This window comes from Pholis gunnellus (assembly GCF_910591455.1).
Source record: "Pholis gunnellus genome assembly, chromosome: 8".
Classification (NCBI taxonomy): domain Eukaryota; kingdom Metazoa; phylum Chordata; class Actinopteri; order Perciformes; family Pholidae; genus Pholis; species Pholis gunnellus.
In genome coordinates this window covers 1,034,486-1,059,079 of record NC_136534.1, presented here as the reverse complement: position 1 = coordinate 1,059,079, position 24,594 = coordinate 1,034,486, and the positions used below count along the sequence as shown (strand labels likewise).

Genomic DNA, 24,594 nt, shown 5'->3' with positions numbered 1-24,594 from the left:
TTAAAGGCGTTCGTCCTCCACTGAGTAAACATATTCTGTCCACACATCCCGTCTTAGATGTTTAAAATGCACCGTTGTGATGATGGATGGAGTGTTTTTCATTATCTCCACTCTCCGTTGATTAAGTGCAACACACTCACAGATGATGTGCACACATCACAATCACTATTCAAACGCAGGAAGGAATGACAAAATACCCACTGTTTGGGTGATTGACTTCTGCTGTAAAATACAAGTCTAATGGTGGTTAATTGTGTAAATGTCTGCTGGGGACAGTCTCTGAAACATTGAGGCGTGTCACTCGTCCTCTTAGTGGGGACGTTCCCTATGGACCGTTGTTACAATAACACTGAATCATTTAATAAGCAAACTGCACTGCTGTTTCTGGTTTGTTAGCTAATAAAATCACATGTTATTAAAAGCATTGCTGTTTTTTCCTTGTGTGTATAATGTGCTGAAGGCTGCGGATTCTGCAGCAGAGACAGTAGTCCTCTACACGGCCGTGGCACAGAGCTGCATGTCCCCAGGCTAACAAGCCTGAATTCTTTTGCAGTAGCCATAAGACAAATGGAAGGAACACCTCCAGCATGGTGATTAAATCGCGCAGATAAAGCTTATTGGGATGATGTACTTGATACCTGACAGAGGCAGCGTATAGGAGAGGGGGGGGGGGGGGGGGGGACTCCAGCTCATGGCTGAAAGATATAAAGTGTTTATGATCACAGGAATAAATTCACATGAAATAGCAGTATATAATTATAATGATAAACTGACTTGGACTAAGCATAGATTTCCAGAAATTGTTGTCTTAAAAAATGTTTCATAGCATTTAACTGAAGTGGAACTCTACTGGGATCAGTGTTTTTCCTCCACTGGAAATTCAATGTGACTCAACATTTCAACATTGTGTTTGAGAAATTATGTCAATTTGGTATCGTGGATGGCTCATAATAATACAATAAGCAGGAGTCCATTGCTTTGGAGAAGAAGCCAGTCAGATGACACCTTAGCTGTAGCAAATTCACAAAGCTTTATAAAAACTAGAAACAAAAACAAAGCTGCTGAATTGATCCAAAACGATCCCCAAAGGATCAGAAAAGACTTTTTCAGAAGGCGGGGACACGGACCTATTCTATGGTTTGGATTGGAGGAGCATTGTTGGCAACTGCTCTCTGCCCCGTCTCAAGATCCCATTCACAAATGATATTGTGCGGATGAGATGACAGTGTTTAGTATAAATGCGCTTGAGGCCAATGCGTCAGTGGTGAGGGTCAGTCTTGAGCCATATGGACCAGGCTCAGACCAGACTTTCATTTCACTTCTCTCCTTTTACTGTGCCAAGATATACCTCTGCACCACAGACCACACATACAAAGTATAAGTGAGTAATATAAATATCTCATTTTAGAGTTTAGGAGGTGTTTGAGAGATTTCTTTTTGAGTTCTTTAAATACCTGTCCCAAGACAATTTAAACAAAAAGAGTAATACGAGAGATGCTGTACGCATTTAGTGCTCCAAATGCCTGCACATAACTGAATAACAAATGTACAAAAATCACAGGAGCACCGAGACGCTATTGGCTTAGGTTAGACAGGTTACAGCTCAGTTAGAGGTGCCGGACCGTAGGACACCGGAGAGCAGACGCTCGAGACAGCAGGCGATACGGGGTTGAAGCGGGTGAAAGACGGGACGAACTGACAACCCCAGACTGCAGGACCAGGGTTATTATAGTGGCAGGGGAAAGGATTAGTGTAACTAGAGTCTGGTGTGTCAGCCTGCGAGAGGTAATTGGCTGAGTGGGTGCAGCCGTTCACCAGTCAGGGGTGTGGCTATGGGAGTGACTGGAGGCAGAGGAAAAATCCCCGAGCACATGGCACAACACAACACACAGGGAAATGACAGCCAGATGAGGAGAGGAGATTGGGGGAAACCAGAGGTTAACACACACGGTCCAACAGGGATCCTGACAATTTTTCATTGAAGTTTTCTTTGTCTTTGTTGGTTCTAATAATATTTTTGTAATTATTTGTGCTCACCCTCAAAATGATATATAATATAATAATCATATTTGTCTATATTATCTTTATTAGTACATTTGTATATCATACAACATGTTCCTTTCAAATGTGCGATAAATCAGTGTGAGTGCATTATTGGTTTTCATTTTTTAGCCAATTGTGTTTAGTGTCGGCTCACTGTGTGTAGTGTATCACTAACGGTGCGTGTAAAAAAGTGAGAGAATGCTTAGAAGCAAAGTTGTTGTTTGTGCTGAGAAAAAGCGTGCAGCGTTTCCCTCCGCTCTCTGGATTCTTTTGATTAGGGCCCAAAAAAAAAAAACACTTTGGCAAGCAGAAGGGACCGAGTCTTAAAAAGGACCAACAGTCACATCCACAGTGTTCACACACAGTTGCATGGACTTGATCACACATGCAAGCTGCTTAGCATTCCGCTTCCTCTGATTTTTACTCTGAAGAAACTGGAAATATACAACACATCAGCTGTTCAGAAGGTGCAAGTGCAAGATACTTGTTACTTGTATCATTAAACAAGCAGGACTTTAATATTTCTCCTCAATTTGCCAATACATCTATAAGCATTACAAGTGGACCAAACACTAATCAACATAGCATAATCCCTCTTTACTTGGTACAACCATAGACTTAATAAAAGAAGTGAACGTAGTCACCGTGACGTCACCCATTGATTTGTCCGCTGACGTTTTAAAGCCTTGAGTTTGGCCTTGTGGCCGTCGCCATCTTGTGTTTTTTGGAGCCAGAAATGACCATATTTGGCACAACAGTAACTTACCAGTGAACACTAGTGCTAGCTAGAGCGCAAGGTGCACCTGTAATTATTCATTCTGGCTCGCAAAAAACATTGTTAATCAAAATGTACAATAACTGAACGCCATGGTGTGGTGGAAAAAAACTATTCAATAGCACCGAATGAGTCGTATAATACTGAATCCTGAAACAAGAAACATTGAGGAAAGAAGTTTGTCTTGTGTTTACTGTACATCTGTGTCATGTACACAACTGCTATTTATAGGTAGGCACTGAAGCGATATCTCGTTAGAAAGCTACGATTCTTGAGATTCGACTCATGCAAACCATTTCAAGATACAATCACAACAGCAGGTTCAGTCAACGCCTCTGTCAGACCACCAACCCACAAATAAGCAGTTGCAAAATCTCACCTCACCTTTGAAGCTTGATAGAAATCCAACCATCATTTATATTCCAACAAAAACGATCTTGTTACATTTGGCAAAGGTCCAGACGATCCAATCCAGTAAAATATTTCGTCCAAAACACATTATTACGTCCATAAACACCCACGGACTGCTGTTGCATCATTTCAAATTAGCCGGCAGATATGCTAACTAGCGATCTATTTTCTCAATATACCTTCACTTTCCATGTAAACACGCGCTGTATGTATCTCAAAATGGCTGCTGCATTATGACGCTTCGATGGACACCTCATTTGACCTGTTAGGAGCTTCCATATGCTCTTCAGAGCCTAGAATAGCCAACGAGAGTCCCAGTTGAAGGCTAGTGCCCGCCTCTCTTCTTTCGTGTGAAGCTCGAGCCAATTGTAACCTATTATTATTATTATTATTATTATTATTATTATTATTATTATTATTATTATTATTATTATAGGTAAGGCTTCATGCTGTGGTTCCATTGTGTTTTCCAGCTAATAAGTCCAGCTATAGTCATCTGCAGGCATCTGTTTGCAAATAAATATTCAGGCGGAAATACAAACCTTCTCCTTCAGTGTGTTCAAACTACTATTACTCAATGCCAGTAGCACTAACAGTGAGTGTTAGCTTTCTAAAGAGACCAAAACCATGCATGTACTCCAAATGGTTCAAGAACAACTTTTAATTGACTTTGGGTATGCCTTGGATTGGCGTTTTAGGCACATTTTACAGGAGTGGTAACAGGTTTTAATGACACTGACAAAGCAGCGTTATTTGACCCATCCACCACCCCTCCCGCTGCCTTGTGTGGACTGTGTTGCCCTTTATGCCAGTGGTTCTCAAATGGGGGTATGCGTACCCCTGGGGGTACGTGAAGGCACTCCAGGGGGTACATGAGATTTTTTTTAAATAGATTTAAAATTAGCATCCATTCATAAATCCTTGAAAAATAGTTATTTAATAAATATTCAATAAAATATAAGTGTAAGTGAATTTTATATTCAGTAGGCTATTCAATTTCATTATCCTAAAGCAGGGGTCGGTAACCCGCGGCTCCAGAGCCGCATGCGGCTCTTTGGCCCCTCTGTTGCGGCTCCCTGAGTCCTCCATCCACACGGTGTTTAAGCATTGTTTCCAAGGTGATCTCCGTCCAGACTAAAACGCCTGAAAACGAATATCACGTGACTATTCACGTACACTGGGCATGCAGTGGGTGCCGGTCCTACTGGTTCTCAAACCTACTGGTTTCCTTCCGTGCGTGTGTTGTGTTCGGTAACAGCAGCAGCTGTTTTCTGCCTCTGTTGCCAGATTCGTCACACATTCACAAACATATTTCTGGAGATCTAAAAGCCACATCTCATATATATATTGCGGGGATTACGATTGTATAAGTGAGCCCTACATCACAGCCACGTATGAAGAAATACATTGAAGAAAATATATTTATGGAAAGATCGCATCAACCTGGATTCCTCTGTCGAGCAAAATAGTAATATATTCAAAAACGGCCGCGCTACGCGATCCGCCACTTGCTTCTTATGTCACTGTCTAGCACCTTTCCCTCCAGCTGGCTGATCATGATTTGCAGACCCCCGCGCTCGGTAAACTATCAATGGATAAATCCAAAAAACAGAAAAGTCACGGAGGAAAATAGTTTAATTCTGCGTGGACGTATTAATTTGCTTTCACTGCGAACGATGCTGGCTTACCTGTATGCTTGATATGTGGAGAGAAATTTGTTAACAACAAAAAATGTAATGTTGAAAGACGCTTCCAGAACAAGCACACAGCATTTGCTGAAAGTATCTCGCTGGAGATGAGCGAAAAAGAGCGATTCCTCAACTGCTGCAGCAAACTCTCCTCTTCATGAGAGTTTGATATTGTTATAACATGTAAAATAGCAACAAAATGTCAACAAGTGTCTTTATTCTTGTTCTATAATTTCATAAATACAACAAACTATAGTTTTTGTATATATAATATAACTATATATAAAACTTTATAAACTATGACATCAAATAGCTTTTGCGGCTCCAGATGAATTTAATTTTGTGGAAAATAGGGCAAAATGCCTCTTTGGATAGTAAAGGTTGCCGACTCCTGTCCTAAACAATGCAATCTTCAGTGTTTAATAAATCAGACACTGATGATCTTTTTTTCAACCAAAAATGCTTTGCGCTGCTTAGGGGGTACTTGGCTGAAAAAATATTTCACAGGGGGTACATCACTGAAAAAAGGTTGAGAACCACTGCTTTATGCTATATTATCAGTTGCTCTGGAATGCTGCGGGTGGGTGCGTTGCATACACATGCAGCCAAGCTGTGTAATTTGACACGTTGGGAGTGAGAACAGGTTGTCTAAGCATTGTTCATAATGCAAGAACAAATGGTTTTTCAATAGATACCAATTATAATCAATACCAATTTAAGTTGCAAACCACTTGACCACTTAAACACCCTGGTTTAGCTTGAACTAGCCCCCTTCACCCATCACAGGACTGTACATGTCATTTGTTACCTCAAAAAAGCTCTTTAAATAACTTTGGAAATGTTACCTTTGAATCTCACAGGATCATGTGGTCGTCTACTCTTGATGAACATCATAAAGAAAATATAGTTTTGCATCTCTAACAACATTATCATGTTAAATGAGTCTGCCCTGTTTAAGTCGACTATTTGATTTTACAGAACTGGGAAGATTACTGTGCACTTTTGTGTCTGTTCCAAGGTCCTGCAGCGCAGCTTTAGTTTGAGTTGTTATTTGGTTGACTCTGCACTGTAGAACAGAAAATGGTTGTTACGTGATGTTTCAGGACTTGCTGACCAAAACCCGCTCCCTCTTTACTCGCACAGATCTGAGAAGTGAAGCAAATTGAACAATGAATGTCTTGTTTCTGTGGAAGGGTGGTGTAGTGGTCTGACAGGGCGCTCTTTAGGTTTGTGTCAGGAATTTAAATGCATGTTCTGCAGCAGTATAACGCCACATGAAGAGAAAAGTCATTATTCAATCAAATTCAATTGTATAGCCTAAAATCACAAATCACAAATTTGCCTTAGAAGAACTGTCTTTTAAGGAAAAGTAAACAGGATTTTCTAGTGAAGACTGTCTCAGAAGATCACCAACAGGAATGGAAGGACAATGAAGAGAACACGCACACTTTACACAACCCTTCGGGTTAAAGGAAGTGTGACTTGGCCTCCATATCTGCTGCATTTTGCAAGGCAGCCATGTCTCTGAAGTGCTGCTGTTGGCTGAAAAGTGCATTTGAACTAGTTTCTTATGCAGAGGATGAGGATGCTGTACATTTAAATATAATAAAGGGCTACTATGACCTAAATATGTCAGTGCAGCTGGGTAATTTAGAAAACAAAGAAAGATGATCAAATAAATTGGTATTAGCAGATAGTACAAAAGAGCTCCCGGATGAGCGTGAACAGTTCATTACCTACACTCACAATAGTTCCAGCCTTTCCAGTCTTTGTTATGCTGTCACTCATGATTACACGCCCCTTTGTTAATGCCACGCCCCCTACGCCAGATCAGGGACAACAGTCTGAACGGAAAAAAAACGATCTGAAAGTGAAAAAATAAAATCTGAAAGTGAAAAATATATATTTAAATATTTTATTCAAAACAATTCCAGAACTGAATCAAAATGATATTCAACCCAAACAATGTTTTTCATTCACTTGTTTTTATTTTGAATACATGTATTTCATGTTCAAGACCACAAGTTTTTTTTCAAATGATCAAAACTCTTGACCTGGATTTGGCTCCATAGCTAGGGTCAATATTTTAGTCTTATTCTATTATTTGTAACCCTGATGGTATGTAACAGACATGGGAGCAAATAGACAAAAAATCTGTATATATTTGCTCATCAGATATTCATATTCTCTCATGTGTGTCAGCTTCTTGATCCAAGTGTTGCAGTGTGACATGTTGGAGTTGTGTGTTACATTCACAGACTGGATGCAGTGTTACTCTGCTCCGGTTACTTTAATGTTTACTGTGGGTTATTATAAATTATGGACGGAAACCTTTTTATCGCTTTTAATTATGTTTTTATATTTTTATAAAGTCCGTTTCACACCGCTGGAGTTGCAGCTGAAAGAATAAGAATAGATCTAAGCAACACATAAATTAAATGTAGTACACACGGCAAATTATAGTCAGATCTATCACGCTCGAGAGGAAGCTGTGACAATATATATATCAGTTAACTGTTACTTTCAGCCTGATTTATGTGTTCAACTTCTTTGTATTTCTCTGATACTATAGTTTCATCTTTATTTTTGTAAAGTGTGCCGCTCTGCTGACAGCAGAGTTGTCCATGTTTGTGATTGGTCAGATGCTGTAAACAAAGTCTCTTTATGTGAACACGCTCATAACCAGATTGAGAAACCGAGTTGATAACCAGCTTCGTAAGACTGTGTTTGTTGAACAAAAGATGCCCTGGGTATGGTGGACTCTCTCCATAGTACTCCCTGGGTTCTTACTCTTCATTTATGATGGATGTATCATCTCCAAAACACTGATCTTGCCATGAAATACGGTAACCTTTGATCCTTAATTAAATGCTTTATAGCATAGTTTGTTTTCTGCAAGTAGCCTCTGTATGTAGTATTTAGTAGTATTTTATTCCCCCCCTCCCGCCAAATTGAAAGGAGACTTCCCCCCCAACAAAAATCACTGTGTAATTTGATGTTGTCATTGTTGCTGATGTTAGCATTTAGGCACCACGATGCATAACAGAGCAGTTGAAATGAGGATTTAAACTCTTTCAATCTGTAGCCAAGACCATCAGCTTTCACCAACATTCCAGCTTTGAGTTGCTTGAACATCACCATGAAAGCTTTATTACAACATTACTACTTGCTAAGAATGGATATGTTAGGGAAAACAAATGAAAGATTTCACGGCATACACAATTCATTTGTTAATGCAAATTGTAATCGTGATGCTATTTAGTTGTTTATGAAAGGAACATTTAGGAGGTATTGATCATATTCTGGTGTTTATACAATAAACAATAAATAACTTGCCTTCACAATCACACACTGAAATGACAAATGCTGCAATCAAAGCTCAAACACTTTCAGACTAAAGGACCAGACACCATCCTGTCAATCTTGAATGTGTCTTAGTGTAAACAATTACACAACACAAAGCAGTTAATACACAGTGTAAATATTTGCCCAGGCAGTAATAGAGAGGATTACTCACTCACCATGTTGATCTAACTAAGGCTGATAGTGGTCTTGGCTGGCTCTGTTCACCCCATCCCCCCACATGACTCACTGCTGCCTAACATACAGCTGGGGGCCTTTCTGCTCTTCTGAACACTGATTGTGATTTGCAGAACAAAAAGCATGACGACAATCTACAGATTGCAAATATCGCTAATCTACAGCCACTTCAATTTTAGGACAGGATCAACCAGCAGTATTTGCAGATACGGCAAACTGTGAGCATTCTTCGACAGAGGCAGGCTCATGAAAACTTGATCAGACAGGTGATGACTTGAGAGGATCAGACAGCGGAAAGCTGGTACCTGGTATTTGTTTTTTTAGCAATTGCTAAAATATTCGGATTCAGTTTGACCAAACAAAAAGGATGTCACGCATTCTGAAATGCTATGGATGGATTGTATTTTGGTTTGACAGCCATTCATGACGTGTACTCGTTGCGTGTTCCAAGATCCCTCATGGTTGAAGCACAATCAGCTCTGGATCCCTGTGTGGAGGCTCTGGGAAGCCCTCCTCGGCTCTCTGCCTGACTTGGAGCGTAGGTGGTTATCTGACTCTCCGTGTATTCACAGCCACTGCTCTCGCCTTATCAGCAGTCTGAAGCTTGCATGCTCAATCGCCTGATTTGTCAAGGGTGACTCCGAAAGATTCTGATAGGCACACGGCAAATCACCCAGTTGATCTAAAATATCGACCAGCCACAAAAAGTCATTACACACAATAATGGCGGGCAGGACCTTGAAGATGTGACTTAATTAGGTTTCAAATGGCTTCAAAAATGGCTTCAAATCGGCTCCCCTGGAGAGTAATGTGCTCTTGGATTTTTCTCCATGATTACAGGTGTAGAAAGTGAGGCCCATTGCTACTGACAACACCGCTGCTGATCCTAACTATGGGTGATAGCAGCAGCACAGACTGCAGAGATGTACGGTCATGCAAAATCACACTGCTGCTGCTATTTAACATGCTCGTCCGCTTCAGCCTACATTCTCCTCACACGCGATAATGACTAAGGCAGACAGGAAGCATATAGCGCGGCTGCAGCTACAAAAAAAGTTAAGGCAAATTACATTTCTCTAATTAAATTTGGAAAATAATTGAATGCAAATGGTCCTGCAGGCCTTGATAGAGCTGTTTACATTGGCAGTATTTAAATGAGGGCTCCACATGTCCTTGTTTCTTTAAGTCACTCAGAATATTATAACTGCTGAGACAAAAACAATTCTTCATTAACCCTCCGACCTAGAATTTCACTTTACTTCACAGCAAACTGGTGTGGCTTTGAAAATGAATACATGAGTAGATGTTCTGTGTCTGTTTCTTTTCACTTACTCACGATGCCCTTCTGTGTCTCCTCACAGAAAACCAAGATCTCCACCTATGATAAGATGTGGGAGTTCATGAGCAGTCGGAGGCACTCAGTGATGGTGAAGAACATCGATGAAGGCATTCACCGGGTGCTCACCTCAGACTACGCATTCCTCATGGAGTCCACCACCATTGAGTTTGTCACCCAGCGCAACTGCAACCTCACCCAGATTGGAGGCCTCATTGACTCCAAAGCCTACGGGGTCGGCACCCCAATGGGTATGTATGCTACATTTACACAGCAAAACAGAAACCCCTTATAGCTGTAACATGCCCTAAAAACTACGGGCTACACAGAGTTATTGAGTTGCAGTTTTTTGTGTTGCAATAAGGAGGCGCTGCAGCAGGCACCAACGGGACCAGGCTGTTTGCTTTGAATAGTGCTTCCTTTAGATCAGGGGTCTCAAACTCATCTTCACTCTGGGCCACATCAGCATCACGGTTTCCCTCAAAGGGCCGGTTGTAAATGTCAGACTGTGTAAATGTAACTACTCCTAACATATTGGTAAATAACTGTCTCTGCATTTGATTATTGTTTATTCAAGTGTAAAAATATTGTACATGCAGTTATATAAATGTAAAAATATATTAAAGCACATTTCTGTTATGATAACTTAAATCCTTTTAATTTAAGAAACCCACATTACTCTATCAAACTTTAAAGAAAATAGCAAAGACAAATATCAAACACAAGTTATTACAATAACTTTGTTCAAAGCTTAAAATTCTTTCAAGGGTGCGTTTGCACAATCCTACATGAAGTATTTCATGTGTTGTAAAGCCACGTTTAAAGTAGTCTTCAATGTACTCACAATACATTTCCATGTCTTTTTTTAACATTTTTTGCTGGTGGATTTGTGGGCCACATAAAATGACGTGGCGGGCCGGATTCGATCTCATAAGTTTACAATGCATAGACCATGAGTTGTCATGTTTTTTTGCATAATATACTTGTGTTTTTTCCGAGATTAAAAGCATCAATTCACTGAATGCAACATTCAACACATGATATGAATGTGCAAAGAACAATGTCAGCTGGTACTAATTAAAGAGGGCATAGATATTTCCTTGAAAGAAATGATATATAGGGAGGGGCAGACCCAGGTCCATGCTACAGTCTTCCACCAAGTTTCCTGAAAATTGTGCCTGTAGTTTTATCTGTAATCCTGCTAACAAACAACCACGTTACTTCCTTGGTGGAGGTAAAAAAAAAATATGATCACTAAATCTACTTTCCCTACCACCAAATTACAAGCCTTTCAGAAAACTTCTAGAAAATTGTTCGGAAACTATTTGAAAATTGTAGACCCGTAAAATAAAGTGTTCCCAATGAGCCTGTTCTACCAAAGGTTTAGAAACAGGTAGTACTTTGACATCACCGTGAAAGGTAAAGGTTTGGAGGTCAGAGCTCGATGCTCTAAATGTCTTTAGTTGGATTTAGTTTCAAAATCATCCCAAGAAGTTTGGGAGCTTCAGTTTCCTTTAAAGTGTTTTCTTATTTAACCAGAACCCACACTGTTCCCTCCTCAGCTGTGTATGCTGCAATCTATAATAATGTAATAATAGATCAGAAGGACCGATAGGATCCTACCCTGATGTCTATGATGACTGTAAGGTCATTAATATTTCTATAAAATGTTGAAAAGTCTCTTGCACAGCTGTGTAAACTGTATTCTGGTGCGATATATTCCTGAGGGTAACCCATGTAGAGGAATACTTAGCAGGGAAAATCCTGGGGCTATCTCCAGCAGGCAGAGGAACAGTGTTACATAAATAGAGGGATGAATAGGGAGGGCGGCACATTACACTGTGTGTGTCTGGAGGTGCGACATTTGATTATGGGGCTCAGCAGCAGATTGTCATAATCCTGTTATGAATGCAGGGAAAAGAAACACTCTGGTTAAGTACCTGCAGAATTACTACTGGCAGACAACTTCACATGATGACCTCATGCAAAAGGCTGCCATTAAATCATGTTCATTCACTAAAGTAGTTCCTGCAGTGTTTGTGCCTCTTGCAAACAGGGCTTTTGAGCAACAAGCTGTCTCAATGAATGCAGACTAATGAATCTAAAGCTTGAAAGCACTGGCTACATGTAAGAATTGTTACGACGGATGCTTTGGGTTTATTTAATAACCACTTGGAACACATTAGAAACATACTATAGGAAACAGAAGGTGATGCCAAAGTTATCTTCTTACCAATATAAAGCTTTCATTTGATACAGAATTGCTGATACAGTCTGTAACATATGCAGTGAACGTGTCTTTGCAAATGTTCTTGTATATAATCTAAAGAAATTAGTCCCTGAAACCATTTGAGATCAGTGTTAAACTCAGGCTTTCTGAGGGGCAGGTGTGAACCAAGCTGCATGAGGTGGGCATCAGCGCATAGAACGTTATCTAGCATGTGGGGCACTGCATCTTGTTTCCTCCACTGGAAGGGTACCCTGGAGCGCACTTTTACTACGTTTCTTTGGACCATGGGGCACCAAAGGAGGCACGCACGCAGTTGATAGAAGCAGCACAAGCAGAGATGACCCAAATGCAGAGTCATAGTCAGGCAGATTAAATAAAAATAATTTGAATCAAACAATAAGTCTCAAAGGTTCCCAAACGGCAGGCAGGTACAGCTGGCAGATCACAGGCAAACAAAACTCCATGTGGCAACAAAGACGAACTGACAAAAGACTAGAGGAGCACAGAGACTAGATACACAAGGAAAGGAGGGCAATAACGAGGGACAGATGATAGCAGGGCTGATGAGGAACAGCTGAAACTCATAAGGGCGGGGCAGACAATCGAAACGGCGGGAAAACACACAAAGGCAGGAAGTAAAACCAGACATGACACATAAGGAATTTAATTTACAAAAATAAAACAGGAAGTGAACAGTAGTGCTTTTGTTGGGGACTATTTACAGCAGCGGATTAATCCACATTTGGTGCTCTGTAGTGCATATTTGTGGCAGCAGGACAGTGTATGTGATGAAGAAACATGTCACCAGTGCAACAGTGTGGCTCATAAATGTGTTTTTAATGGAGCTCTATGGTACAGAGGAAGAAGTGTGTATCATCAGGCTTTGAAACACGCTCTATACTTTTTAGTTTAATCAGTATGTTGTTGGATGGGTATTTTCACAAGATTTGTTTGTTGAACTGAATATAGAACATGACAGGGGTGTGGTGAATCACCCTCAAGTCTGGCACGCATTCAACTTTACCCTTTTAAACCCTGAGCCTATTTTGAGGCCTCTGATCGAAAATGTCATAACCATACTCAAAGGGGGTTTTCTCTCTAACTACAAGGTCTGTTTGAATAATTTCAATGGCATTATAACACTAACACTTGTGAGATGGTTCATATGTGTACATATCAGTGTATATGTTACTGGTAAATGCTGGATGAATATAACACACAGCTCAAATTGAAAATGTTCAGGTTCGCCTGAAAAAAATGCATTTTTATTAATTTTCTCGATTTGAAATGATGCAGACACACCCAAATCAACCCTCACAAGTCATAGTACAACAGGTTAGGGGTCTGTAAAAAACAAATTGGCTTGATAGAGTGAAGTATGCCTGATATACAAGGATTTTGTACAGGTCAGCCGAGCTCAGCCAACGTCAATTCTGATTTTGGAAGCAGCACTTAAAGCTTTTTTATTGTACTTTTATATACTATATAACTATATATTTCACTTATTGTATCACTAATAGTGTTCAATCTATCTAATACAGCAGTTTGGCATCATTTTGAGAGTCTGGGCCCTATATAAACCTGTAAAACATGGCTCATTGTCGTCTGAATTTCAGTTTCACAGACTTCCAGTGAACCTCACACAGCCTGTGATTGGCCGATTTGCGCATGTGACATAGCGTTAAACGCGGACGAGAGTGAGGAGTGTAGTGATACGTTCTTTGAGTTGATTGACAGAATTTTAAGCCTAGAAAATAATCGAAAAACGTGGAATTTGGAAGATATGGTTAGATTCAGTGTGGAGTCCTCGTGCTCTTTGATATGCGCTTTGTCTGTGAAAGTGCCGTAGCTCGCGCCTTGGATCGGTAACGGAGAACATAGCTCGCCTTCTCCTGGCGAAAAATAGGTGAAATTGTGGTAGTACTTGCAGTATCTTGAAGTACTTTGTGTATATATATATGTTTTTGAGTGATTGAAATAGGTTACATGGTCCATTTTATCAGAATTTCTTCGTCATGTAGGTTTTTGAAATATAAAATATCATTTCATGTCCTTTTTTAGCCCTTTTATTACACCCAAGACTCCACGTTTCTTATGGCTGCACCATTCCATCAAATGGAAACTCAGCCCGACATATTTGGTATCCGAGATCACCACTAGAATAAAAACAGAAGAAAGACCCAGATATTTTGACGTAAAAATTGTCACATTTATCGAAATTTTCTACAATCGGCAACAAACAAATATTATCAGCATGCGCCTTCAGAAATCTCTCTATGTGGAGAATAGATGATATCCAGTGGCTGTTTCGTCCTGACGAATCAGGGAAATGTCCTCTGGGACTGTGAGCGTTGGCAAGGTCGTTTGCTGCTGTTTGTGTATGCTCTGCTGGTCAGCCACACAAGGTAATTTGAGTGACTGTTTTGCTGTGTGTGAAAACAGTGGAGGTAGGCTATATTTGCTTTGGGTGATTGCATTTCTTGACTGATGTGCTCCTTTTGAAGGTTTGCGACAGTTTGTGTGTGTGTGTGTGTGTGTGTGTGTGTGTGTGTGTGTGTGTGTATGTGTGCATTTGCCTGTTTGCTTTTGTGTGTCTGCATGCATGCCTAGACGACTGTATGCATCTATTCATATTCTACACATATTGCAGATGTGTGTGTGCCACTGGAAGAAAGAATGGAGGCTTGAGAGGGTGAGTGGGATGAAGGGGAAGTGAGTGCTCGCCTGTGGCAGCTTGTGCACCACACAGATTGTCCGTACCGAAGAAAGGAGGGGTGTTCGCATCATTACTCCCTGGTGGCCCATTCACATGCAGTCAGAACAAGGTATTTAAATTGCTAATCCTACCCTTTTAGTACCCTTTACCATATGCAGCCTGTATTCCCATGTAGCCGGACCATTTAGCATATATCTCATTGACTTGAACAGAGAGTAGGTGTCGGCCTGCATTAGAACTTGGGCCGTGATAGAGCCACAGCACTCAGCGATCAGCCCCATGGCAGCTCCCTCAGCTCTGTAATGGACAGACTTAGTTCACCCCCCAGCTGTTAGTCATAGCTCATTCTAATGGTGCGTTTACTGCACGAAACCTTTACTGGCAGCTTATGTTGATTCGCAGGACAATATATAATATATGAAGGGCTGTTGTAGAACAACGATGGGCCCTGTGTGTGTCAGGAGAAGTGCACTAGTTATTCTTAAGTAGTTATTTTCTCTTTTTTTTGGTTTTGTTGAAGAAAATAATATAGATTTTTTTAGATCCACAAAAGCTCTCTTTTTCAAGAGCCCTGAACCCATATTTGGAAAGAAAGTTTACGTGCCTAAGGCTGTGGCTCACTAGGTAGAGATGGTTAATTACAGTGTCCTTGGGCAAAACATGGAACCCCTAACCTGATCCGCCACATGGTTTATGGAAGTATCTGAGAAGCCGTCAACGGAAATTAGTTTGAAAAAGGGCAGGCCCCTTAGAAAAATACTTGGCTGGTAATTGGATGTACCATCTGTCAATCAAACCTTTTTCTAAGCCAGTCAGGAGAAGAGCAAAAACATCTTCTCCATGGAGAAAAGCCTTCACTATCGTTCTTACTTCCCAGTTCTGATATTCCGCCATTGTTGTTTAGAACGAACAGTCGCCTGGCACATAGGGGGCGACTGTGCCTAAGTCGAGAGCAGGGCCGTCCTTCAATCAGAGGGTCGATCCCCGACTCCGCTAGTCGCATGTCGATGTGTCCTTGAGCAAGACACTTAACCCCAAAAATTGCTCCCGTAGCTGTGCCTACGGTATGATAGAATCTGAATTGTAAGTCGCTTTGGATAAAAGCGTCTGCTGTAAATGACTGTAAATGTAATGTAACATAGGGTGTTGCCTCACACACACTTAAGCCACGCCCATATTTGCCTGTAGTTCCTCACTGGAAGCTGATTGGTCCTTGCTCTGGCTTATACAGGACACAAAAGCATTACTTGAAGATTGACAAGATACATTTCTATGTGATATGTGATCCCTTAATTCACATGTGATCTTGTTATATCATTTGAATCCAACTGCATGGGTTGCTGTGGTAACAACGTAGGGGTCAGTCACTATGTTGCTATGCTGGTGACATGGTGTTCTAAAAGCATTCGCCGTCAAAATAATCATGCTGTCAAGTCCCAGTGCAGAACTCCTGTCGCACCAGACAAAAACAGTGACCGAGGAGGTTGGTACAAGTAGCAGAAAGTGAAAGTAATAGTGCCAGCAGGCATTTTATTTTGGCGTCGGTCTACGGACTATTGGTCTCCTCTGTTCAACACTTTCACACAGATCTTATTTGAGCGTCCAGACTGAGATGCATCTGCAGAAATCCGATTGGAATCGCATTAAAAAAAACTCCATATGTTGTTTGGATCCAACTTGTCAAAATCACAGTTCATAGTTTTTTGGGGTATCCAGATTTTTTTTATAAATCTGGATACAACCTGGACAGGCCAAAAAATGAATTTAAGCTGGCAGACTGAACAAGGCCCAAGTTTGCTTTGGCTGAACCATTTCAGCAATTGGAAATATTCCACATGTCTTGTATATTATTGTATACAAATTCTACCCAAAGAATGCCTCATATATTGGATATCTTTGTAAACTTAGTAGATAAGTTAATTAGTCTGTATACAAAAAATCTAAATGACACAATTGCAACAGAATGCAAATATGTAAGAACTGTGATGATGGTTAATCAGCATCTATCTATCCTTCTATGCTTTTTTATTCATTTATATATTTCTGCATTAGATTTTTGAAAATGTGTGTGGGGTGTGGATCCATACCGTCAAGTTGTGGTGCGGAAATGGGAAAGTGGTATCATCCCTAATAATACTGAACAAAAACAAACGGAAACAAGAATATTCCCCTTTCATCGTGGCCATTTCAATGTCTCGCATCTGTGCTAGCAACAGTAGCATGGCCGTCTGCTGGGATCCAGGCAGGAATGTCTGCCCTCCACTGTCTCAGAGTGTGAGGCCAAGATGAGTTGTCTTCTTTTCCTCTCTTTAAGCTTGTTTGTGGCAGTTTTTACTGTACCGGATGTAGTGGAGAAAGCTTGGACCTAAAGCTGGGGACACTGTGTTTAAAATGTCCTCTTACCAACATTAGTTGTTTTCTTCTGATCATTTGCTGTGTTTATGTGTGTATTTTGAATAAATCATTAAATGCAGTCACTGCCTGCACTACCATCGCATGTTGTATTTTCCAATTTTGTGCCGGCAGCTTGTGCAGCCACCGTCTCCTCCTCTGCCCTGACTGAAGTCTCAGGAGGCTCTGCATTATTCATCATCCTTCTTTTCTCTTTGTCTCTCTCCCTGATGAGTATCAATCTTCATTTAGCTTCATTAGGCTGCATTAATCAAACAGGGTTCGGGGGAAGCGTCTGCACTGCTTGTCAGCAGGCTGCTGTCCTTCCAGTCGTCTCTGCCGCTAGCCACCGGGTTGTTCAGCTCCGCCTCATAAACAGGAAGGTTCGTGAATACATTTCTGTGAGATAGAAGATCTCCATCAACGCTGTGACCTGCAGTGACTTACTCCACCTCAACACGCCGCTTTCACCACCACCCGGTCACACTCCAGGATGTGTGTGATAGAGAGCGAAAGGATATTAGACAGATAGTGCACACAGGCTGAGGATTCAGCATAGACATCAATTCCCTGGAGTACCCTTAATTTCAATTACCACCATTTCAAAACGTATTCAGTGCACCACCTCTATTTGTGGAGACGACATGTCATGTGACAAATGAGAGATTTTGATACAGGATGCAAAAAAAGCAAAAACGGAAAGCCATAATAGTCTGTAGCTATTAGACCACATACTTTTAATGGGTATAGTCACACCATGACTCCTACAAATACCCCCCAATGAAGATGAGACATGGTTGTGATGGTAGTTACAATCTGAAGAAGATTGAGCCTTTATCTTAAATCTTAATGGATGTGATGATGAGCCCATTAGACTGATGCGTGACACACTCAGTTGGTTCTGATGAAACAGTCCCAGGGCAGTTTGTGAAATATTTTATATAAACAAAAGTTATGGAATAAAAAAGGAGCCAGTAGCATGCAAATTATCAAAACATATAGATTTTTGATCTTATTCATGTTATTTGGTGTAATGGCCTCTGAAATAATGGATAAAATAAATAAATAATAAATGTTGAGAATAAATTATTTAAATGTAAATCAAGAAATTAGAGACTCAAAAAAAATACGTTTTCGATTTAAAACAAAAACGATCTCCGTCCACACGGCGTTTCAGCATCGTTTTCGAAATGATCTCCATCCATACTAACACGCCTGAAAACGAATATCACGTGACTCTTTACGTACACTGATGCAGATTATAAAGATCTAAACCTATTTTATTTTTAAATAACATTTCGAGGGGTTTTGTTGGAGCTATGCTTTTTGATTTCTACATTTTACTGTTTACATCGACGCGTGGGCGTCGATGTAAACAGGAAGTAGATTGGTTGCTAAGTTAAAAAAAATGTATATATAGTAGTCTATAATAATGAAAGGTCGTGCTTGGGACTAAAGGTCTTCCTCTAAAATCTTCCTCTATAAACTCAGACACATTTCGTGGAAAGTTTTAGAAGTTTAATTTTTCAGAATAAGTTACAACGCTGCGGGTTTTGCTCTCCGTGACTTCAGACGGCCGCTCTGTAGGGCTGATAACGCCGCTCACTAGTTGCTCCGATAACAGCTGCTTCCTCCACAGAAATGCAGACTTTAACTGAACAACAGCTGCTAGTAAAGACAACAAGGTCAGCAACGCCTGTAATCAGGTGTCCATGTTAAATTAACCTGGTAGTTGTTCGGTAATCAAGGCTGTTGTTGTTTGTGATCTACCGGGAAAGGGTCAGGTGATAGGGGCGTGACCAATCACAGTCAAAATCCGAGAGCGCAAATAAGATCCACGTGTACATTTCATTGGTTACAATCGTCGTTTTTGGATTTTTTTTAATCTTACATAACTGATCATTTGTATAAACATGGGACAAAGTTCATGATTTCCTAAAAATATTAGAAGTGATCGTTTGTAGAAAAATATAACAGGTGTGATTTTGAACAAAATACACAATCATTGTTAATAATTATTGTGAGGAATAATTAACATTGACATGTGATCTCTTCACATATATTATTATTATTATTATTAAAAGGTGATCTGTGCAACTTTGTTATTCAGGAAGTTTGTATCAAACAAGTAGCCCTTCGTACTACTCAGTGCCCTTGAAGTAGCTCTCAGTTTCAAAAAGGTTGGTGAGCCCTGAATATAGCCTAACAATATCACCATTCATTTAAATAGGCTATTGATGCTATTGTATAACACTACAATATCAATGTGATCATAAAGTGTTTCACCTCTCCCGTTGCAGTCATCATGGCCATGCTGTGGCGAGACTTTTTTTTCATAGGGAACCATTTCTTCTTTATTTCAGTGACAGTATTAACACCAGAATTATTTTTCTTCCATTTATTTGCTTTAGCGGGTCCCTTAATTCTGCTTAAAAATGATCGACTTTCCTTGCTGGATCTCTGAAAGTAAGACTAATTATTTACAACTGTCATGAAGGTGCTCACGTAGGTAAAGGTGGCATTTATCATCTTTACGCTTGTCATTTACACAGTTATCTGAAGTTAGGAGTGTATCAGCCCATCGTATGATTAAAAGAAGTGTTCTTGCATAAGTTCCATTGATTATCTTCTAAATAAAAGGTACCACAATACCCACCAGGCTCTTTTCAGAAATGTTATGAACAGTGTCAGTACTGTGTAATGAAGTCATTTTACTCAGTTGAACAGCTGAATGAACAGCTTCTGTACCGTACTTACTATTAGGTTTAGACTGATGGAGAGAACAACCTCAAATCAAGAGCCTAAAGCTACGTACGTACACGCTGAGTCCCCAGTGTGACGATGTGTGAACCAAAAATGACATCATTATGAATTTTGTGCAAAGCGGTAGGATCTGCTCGTTGCCATGGCGCTTGGTCGGGCACCTCTGAATCTTTATGAATACGTGCGCACTGTGCGCACAGGGCTTTTAGACATAACTGCCACAAGTAATAAACTGAAGAGCAAATAACTTAAATTAAGAGGTAAAATTATAATTTCTATTAAATTAAAATGTAGAAAAGACTGCCAATTTGTTTTTAAATGATTTTAAAGCAGGAATTCTTAGAAATCTAGATTTGAGTAAATATTTCGTCAACTGAAGCAAGATATTTACAGGATATCCAACCTTTCGCCCTTCGTTTCATTAGAATAGATTACATTCTTCAATTCACTTTATTTGTATAGCTCAATACCATAAATAACAAATTTCAAATGTTGCACAAACGTCGTAAAACATACGACGTCCTCTGTCCTTGGAGCCTCTCATCGGAACACAAAAAGTAACCCTCCACCAGAAAAAGCCTTTAATGGAAATTCATGAATATTTGTTATTAGATATGAGTTCACGGTTACTCACAATTCCTCCGCGGCATTGAGGAGTCGCACGTTTGGTTCTTTCATCACTTGTTGACTTCTTGCTTCTCTACTGAATATTTGGTGTTTTGCAGAAGATGTATGGAACAATACTAATGTTAAACAAGGTTTCATAAATTCATAACACAGAATTTATAATACTTTCTACTTTATCAAAATCCCCAGAATAGAATCATTTCTAATACTTACACATATTTATATGTTGTTCTTTGTGTTCCTAGTCAAAATATGCAAGACAAATATTTCTATGTATTACAAAGAAAGCAGCTCTTGGTGGGATAAAAATACACATCTTCAGGGTGTAAGACATTGCAGCACATTTGAATTTGAATTAGTTTTTTTTCATTGAGAGACAATGCATCTGGGATCGGTGTGCTTTGATCTGGCAGATTACATCTATGCGTCTTCTTCTGGATTCAGCATGGCCTGTCACTCCGCTCTGCACTCCTCTTTTATGGGCACACACATGAAGCTCACAAATGAACATATTATGTTTGGCACTGTCAAGGGTAACAGCACATTTCTCCATGTATCAGCCAACCAGACTCACTACATTTGATTGATTGTCACTTTACAATACACTTTGTCATTATCACTGCAATGCGTGCAGCATCTTATTTACATTCATGCATTAACTAAGTTTCTTTTTTCCATCTTATGATGACTAATTAGTTTGAACATTGAAATTAAAGGAATTTCCATCAAAGACATAATCAGTGAAATCAGAGTATGAGCAAAAGAAACGTACATGACTATTTAATTTGAAAACCTACATTTGTATTTGAGTTTGTAAAGACTGAGATTTTGATTTCCAAAGCCTTGAAACACTGATCAGCTTAAAATGTATTTCATAAGAAAAAGTATGAAATTTTAAGGCCAAACTCTGTCTCAGTCAGTTACTGGATAAGAACACACCCCACCCAACTCTATACACATACTGTATAGTACATCACAAAGCAATTTACATTTTGACAAAAATCATTTACTTTTAGTCGACACATACTCATACCTAAAAGACCGAAAAGCCAATGACTCTCAAAAGGACATACAGTATATGACCGTTCTATTTGACATTGTGTGAAGGTTGCAGTTTTAAAACACATGGTTAACGTTCAGGCAACAGAATGACATAGTTTGGGCTGAGTTAAAACATATACGGTTGATCCGTAGTAGTGGTTAATACCTACTAAAGTAAATGCGTAAGTATACTTTATTCATCCCGCAACGGGACATTTGTTAAGTTAAGTACTAATGTACTGTAGTTATGTACAAACAAAATAAACATTGGACTTTCACCCAGGAGACCGCTGTTGGTGTTCTGTGTGAACCCAAAAGTAAACGTGTTATGTTACACTAAGGGCGATTGTTATTTATTCACACTATTTAAATTGTTGCAGGTGTAACGGTTGTTACATTATTGTTTTAACTCTGATAAAATGATCTTTTTCTAATCTTAACCAAGTCATTTTGTTGCCTAAACCTAACCAATTGTTTCACAATGTCAACCACGTGGCACTGTTTCTGAAACCGTAACACAAGGCTGATACAAAGCTGATACCAAACATATTTATGATTCAGAAACATAGACATTCATTGTAACCTCTGTTTTGCAGAAACGCACAATGCAGACATTTTTTTTCCCGTCGACTCGGTTGTTTTACTACGATGAACTATTCTGGACATGTTTTTAAATTACTCAAGAAGTTAAGATCTTTAAAGAAATTGTTTTGGGAAATACATATATTCACTTACCAAGAGTAGAAGAGAAGACTGATACCTGTTTTGTCAGTATGGTTAATACTATTTACGTTATAACTAGTTTGTTTAATCTTTACAAATACCAATGTGTGAAAATGACAAGTGGTTAGTTGGTGTTAGTGTTATGGGCTATTCCTTGGCTGTCTGGTTGTCACTGTGACATGGCCAGGCAACTAACGGAGACTCCAGGAAGTCTCTGCAGCAGGCAAACATATAGCAACAAAAAACTGATTTAGGAAAAATACAAGGAAGAAAACACAAGCAGAATGCAGCCACAGCTCTTATGTTAGGTAACCTATCACATTACCAATATAATATTTATTACAGTACTCCTTGAACTCTTTTCTTATCTTTGCTCAGCTTTATTGTCCTTGTTTAGGTCATTGATCTTTGAACAGTGTACAGTGAGAGCCACTAGACACAGGAGTTGGCGTAAGCACACTTGGCCCATAAAGTGCTGCAAAACCACTTAAACATCAAGGAACAAAATAGTATATGATTACATATAAACCATTAAAAGAAAATCGTAAAAAAAAGTAATGTACCCTACAACAATATATTTGTGACAATTCAGTATCACCTCCCCGATTGGAAACAAGTTGTCTGGAAATGTTCCAAAAAAGAAAAAATTGCGTGTAAAATCTTGTTGCCGGTTTAAGTATCTTTTTGTAGTGTTTAATGAATAACTAAGTTAATGAAAAAAGATCCTGCAGAACTGGAGGCATGAGGGAGCACATGCTGTTAAACCAAATGTTAACAGTAGTTCTAGAAAAGGAGAGTTTTGACTAACCTCTTGAGCATTCACAAATTGGTGCAGTCACAGATAAGTTCCAGCGATGGAGATGGACTGTCATTCCGGGTGTGCTTTTTTGGTCCTTGATGGTAGACCAGCAAGGTAGGAGGAGGTCTAATTATGGAGGACTTTGCGAGTGAAGCACTCTGAATCAAATCCTTTGAGAGTCAGGACAGGAGGCCCTTCAGGACAGGAGTCATGTGGTTGCGGGACTGTGAGGTTGAGTGAGCAGCCAACCAGCAGGGTTTTGGATTAAGTGGAATTTATTAGTGATGTTTGATGATGCACCATAATGAATGCTATTGCAGTATTGGAGTCTGGATGTGATGAAGGCATGTATCAGAGTTTCAAGGGGTAAAAAAGGAGAGGGACGGGCATTGATTTATTAAATGAGCATGAATGGCTGATACTGCCATCAGAATGAGAATGATTCTGCCATCCTTAAGGTCTGGAGACGAGACAAACATCAGTTATTTGTAAGTGAATATAAAGGCCTGTCATGTTTATGGAGCTTTGATGAATCACAGCTGAGGCCAGCCTCGTAGTGCCATCTGGTTCTCTTTATGAAAATGGTGGAGGATCTGATGGTGTGCTGTGTATTTCCCAACTCTAATATGAAGCCCATTTACAAAGGAAACACCATTGCTCTATTTTCAACACAGTGGGTCAGTAGGCATCAGACCTATTTCATGCTCATGTCAATGTGGGTTATGACACTTGTACGAAACAATGCTCACTTTGGTCTAGTCCACGATATCACAGCTGAGGTCTTTCCATTTGTTTTGATAAAGGCAAAGCTGGCCCAATTTCAAGGTTTCTTTGTGGTAGCGAGTGATTTAGGTGACACACATTGGCTTGTTGTTCCAGTGAAGGGAAGGTATCCACTGCAGACGGCAATGAAATGTGGGATTCACATTCACCATCACCATGGTGATAGATGCTTTTGAAGCATGCTGGCCGGCATGCTCTGACATATATAGTCAGATAGCAGAAACCCTTGGGCAGAGATGAAGGCGAGGAGAGATGTTAAAGAGTGCGAACACAGCCTTGTGACTGCAGCCACGCTGTTCAGGACCGCAGCTCAGAGCTCCACTTCAGTGAGGGAGCACGGCTGATCACTGTTTATGGTCTTTTGGGTCCACTGCATAATAAACTGGCTCTGCATACTAACTACTAATCATGGAGATCATTACCACTGGAGCTAACCAATTGATAGTGTTTTTCTGATCTCGACTTGTTTCCCCCACTGAGCTCCAGAGAGAGTTCATCCAAATTGTTTACAATAATAGGTGTTATTAGTATTTTAAATAATTCAAGCTGCATGAACACCCTGTTTGCAGTGTGTTGGCTCTGTGCCGCAGGGAGGTTTTTTTCTCAGTCTTTTTCTTTTTGTTTATAACAAGGCTTCACCCTTCAGGTTTAATCAGGGATCTTGACATTTGACTGGTTTTGATCAGCAGAGCAGGGGAAGGCGCTGAAGTGCTTTACCTGATGAACGG

General features: G+C 39.9%; 1 protein-coding gene across 1 annotated transcript in view; it reads left to right on the top strand.

Moving 5' to 3' along the window:
• Positions 1-24,594, top strand: part of grik2 (glutamate receptor, ionotropic, kainate 2) — a gene marked incomplete at both ends in the record, with an annotated part of 286,105 nt that overhangs the window by 240,735 nt on the left and 20,776 nt on the right. The window contains one exon of the mRNA XM_079164096.1: positions 9,819-10,044. Coding sequence (XP_079020222.1) covers positions 9,819-10,044 — 226 coding nt within the window. The remainder of the gene's footprint in view (positions 1-9,818; positions 10,045-24,594) is intronic.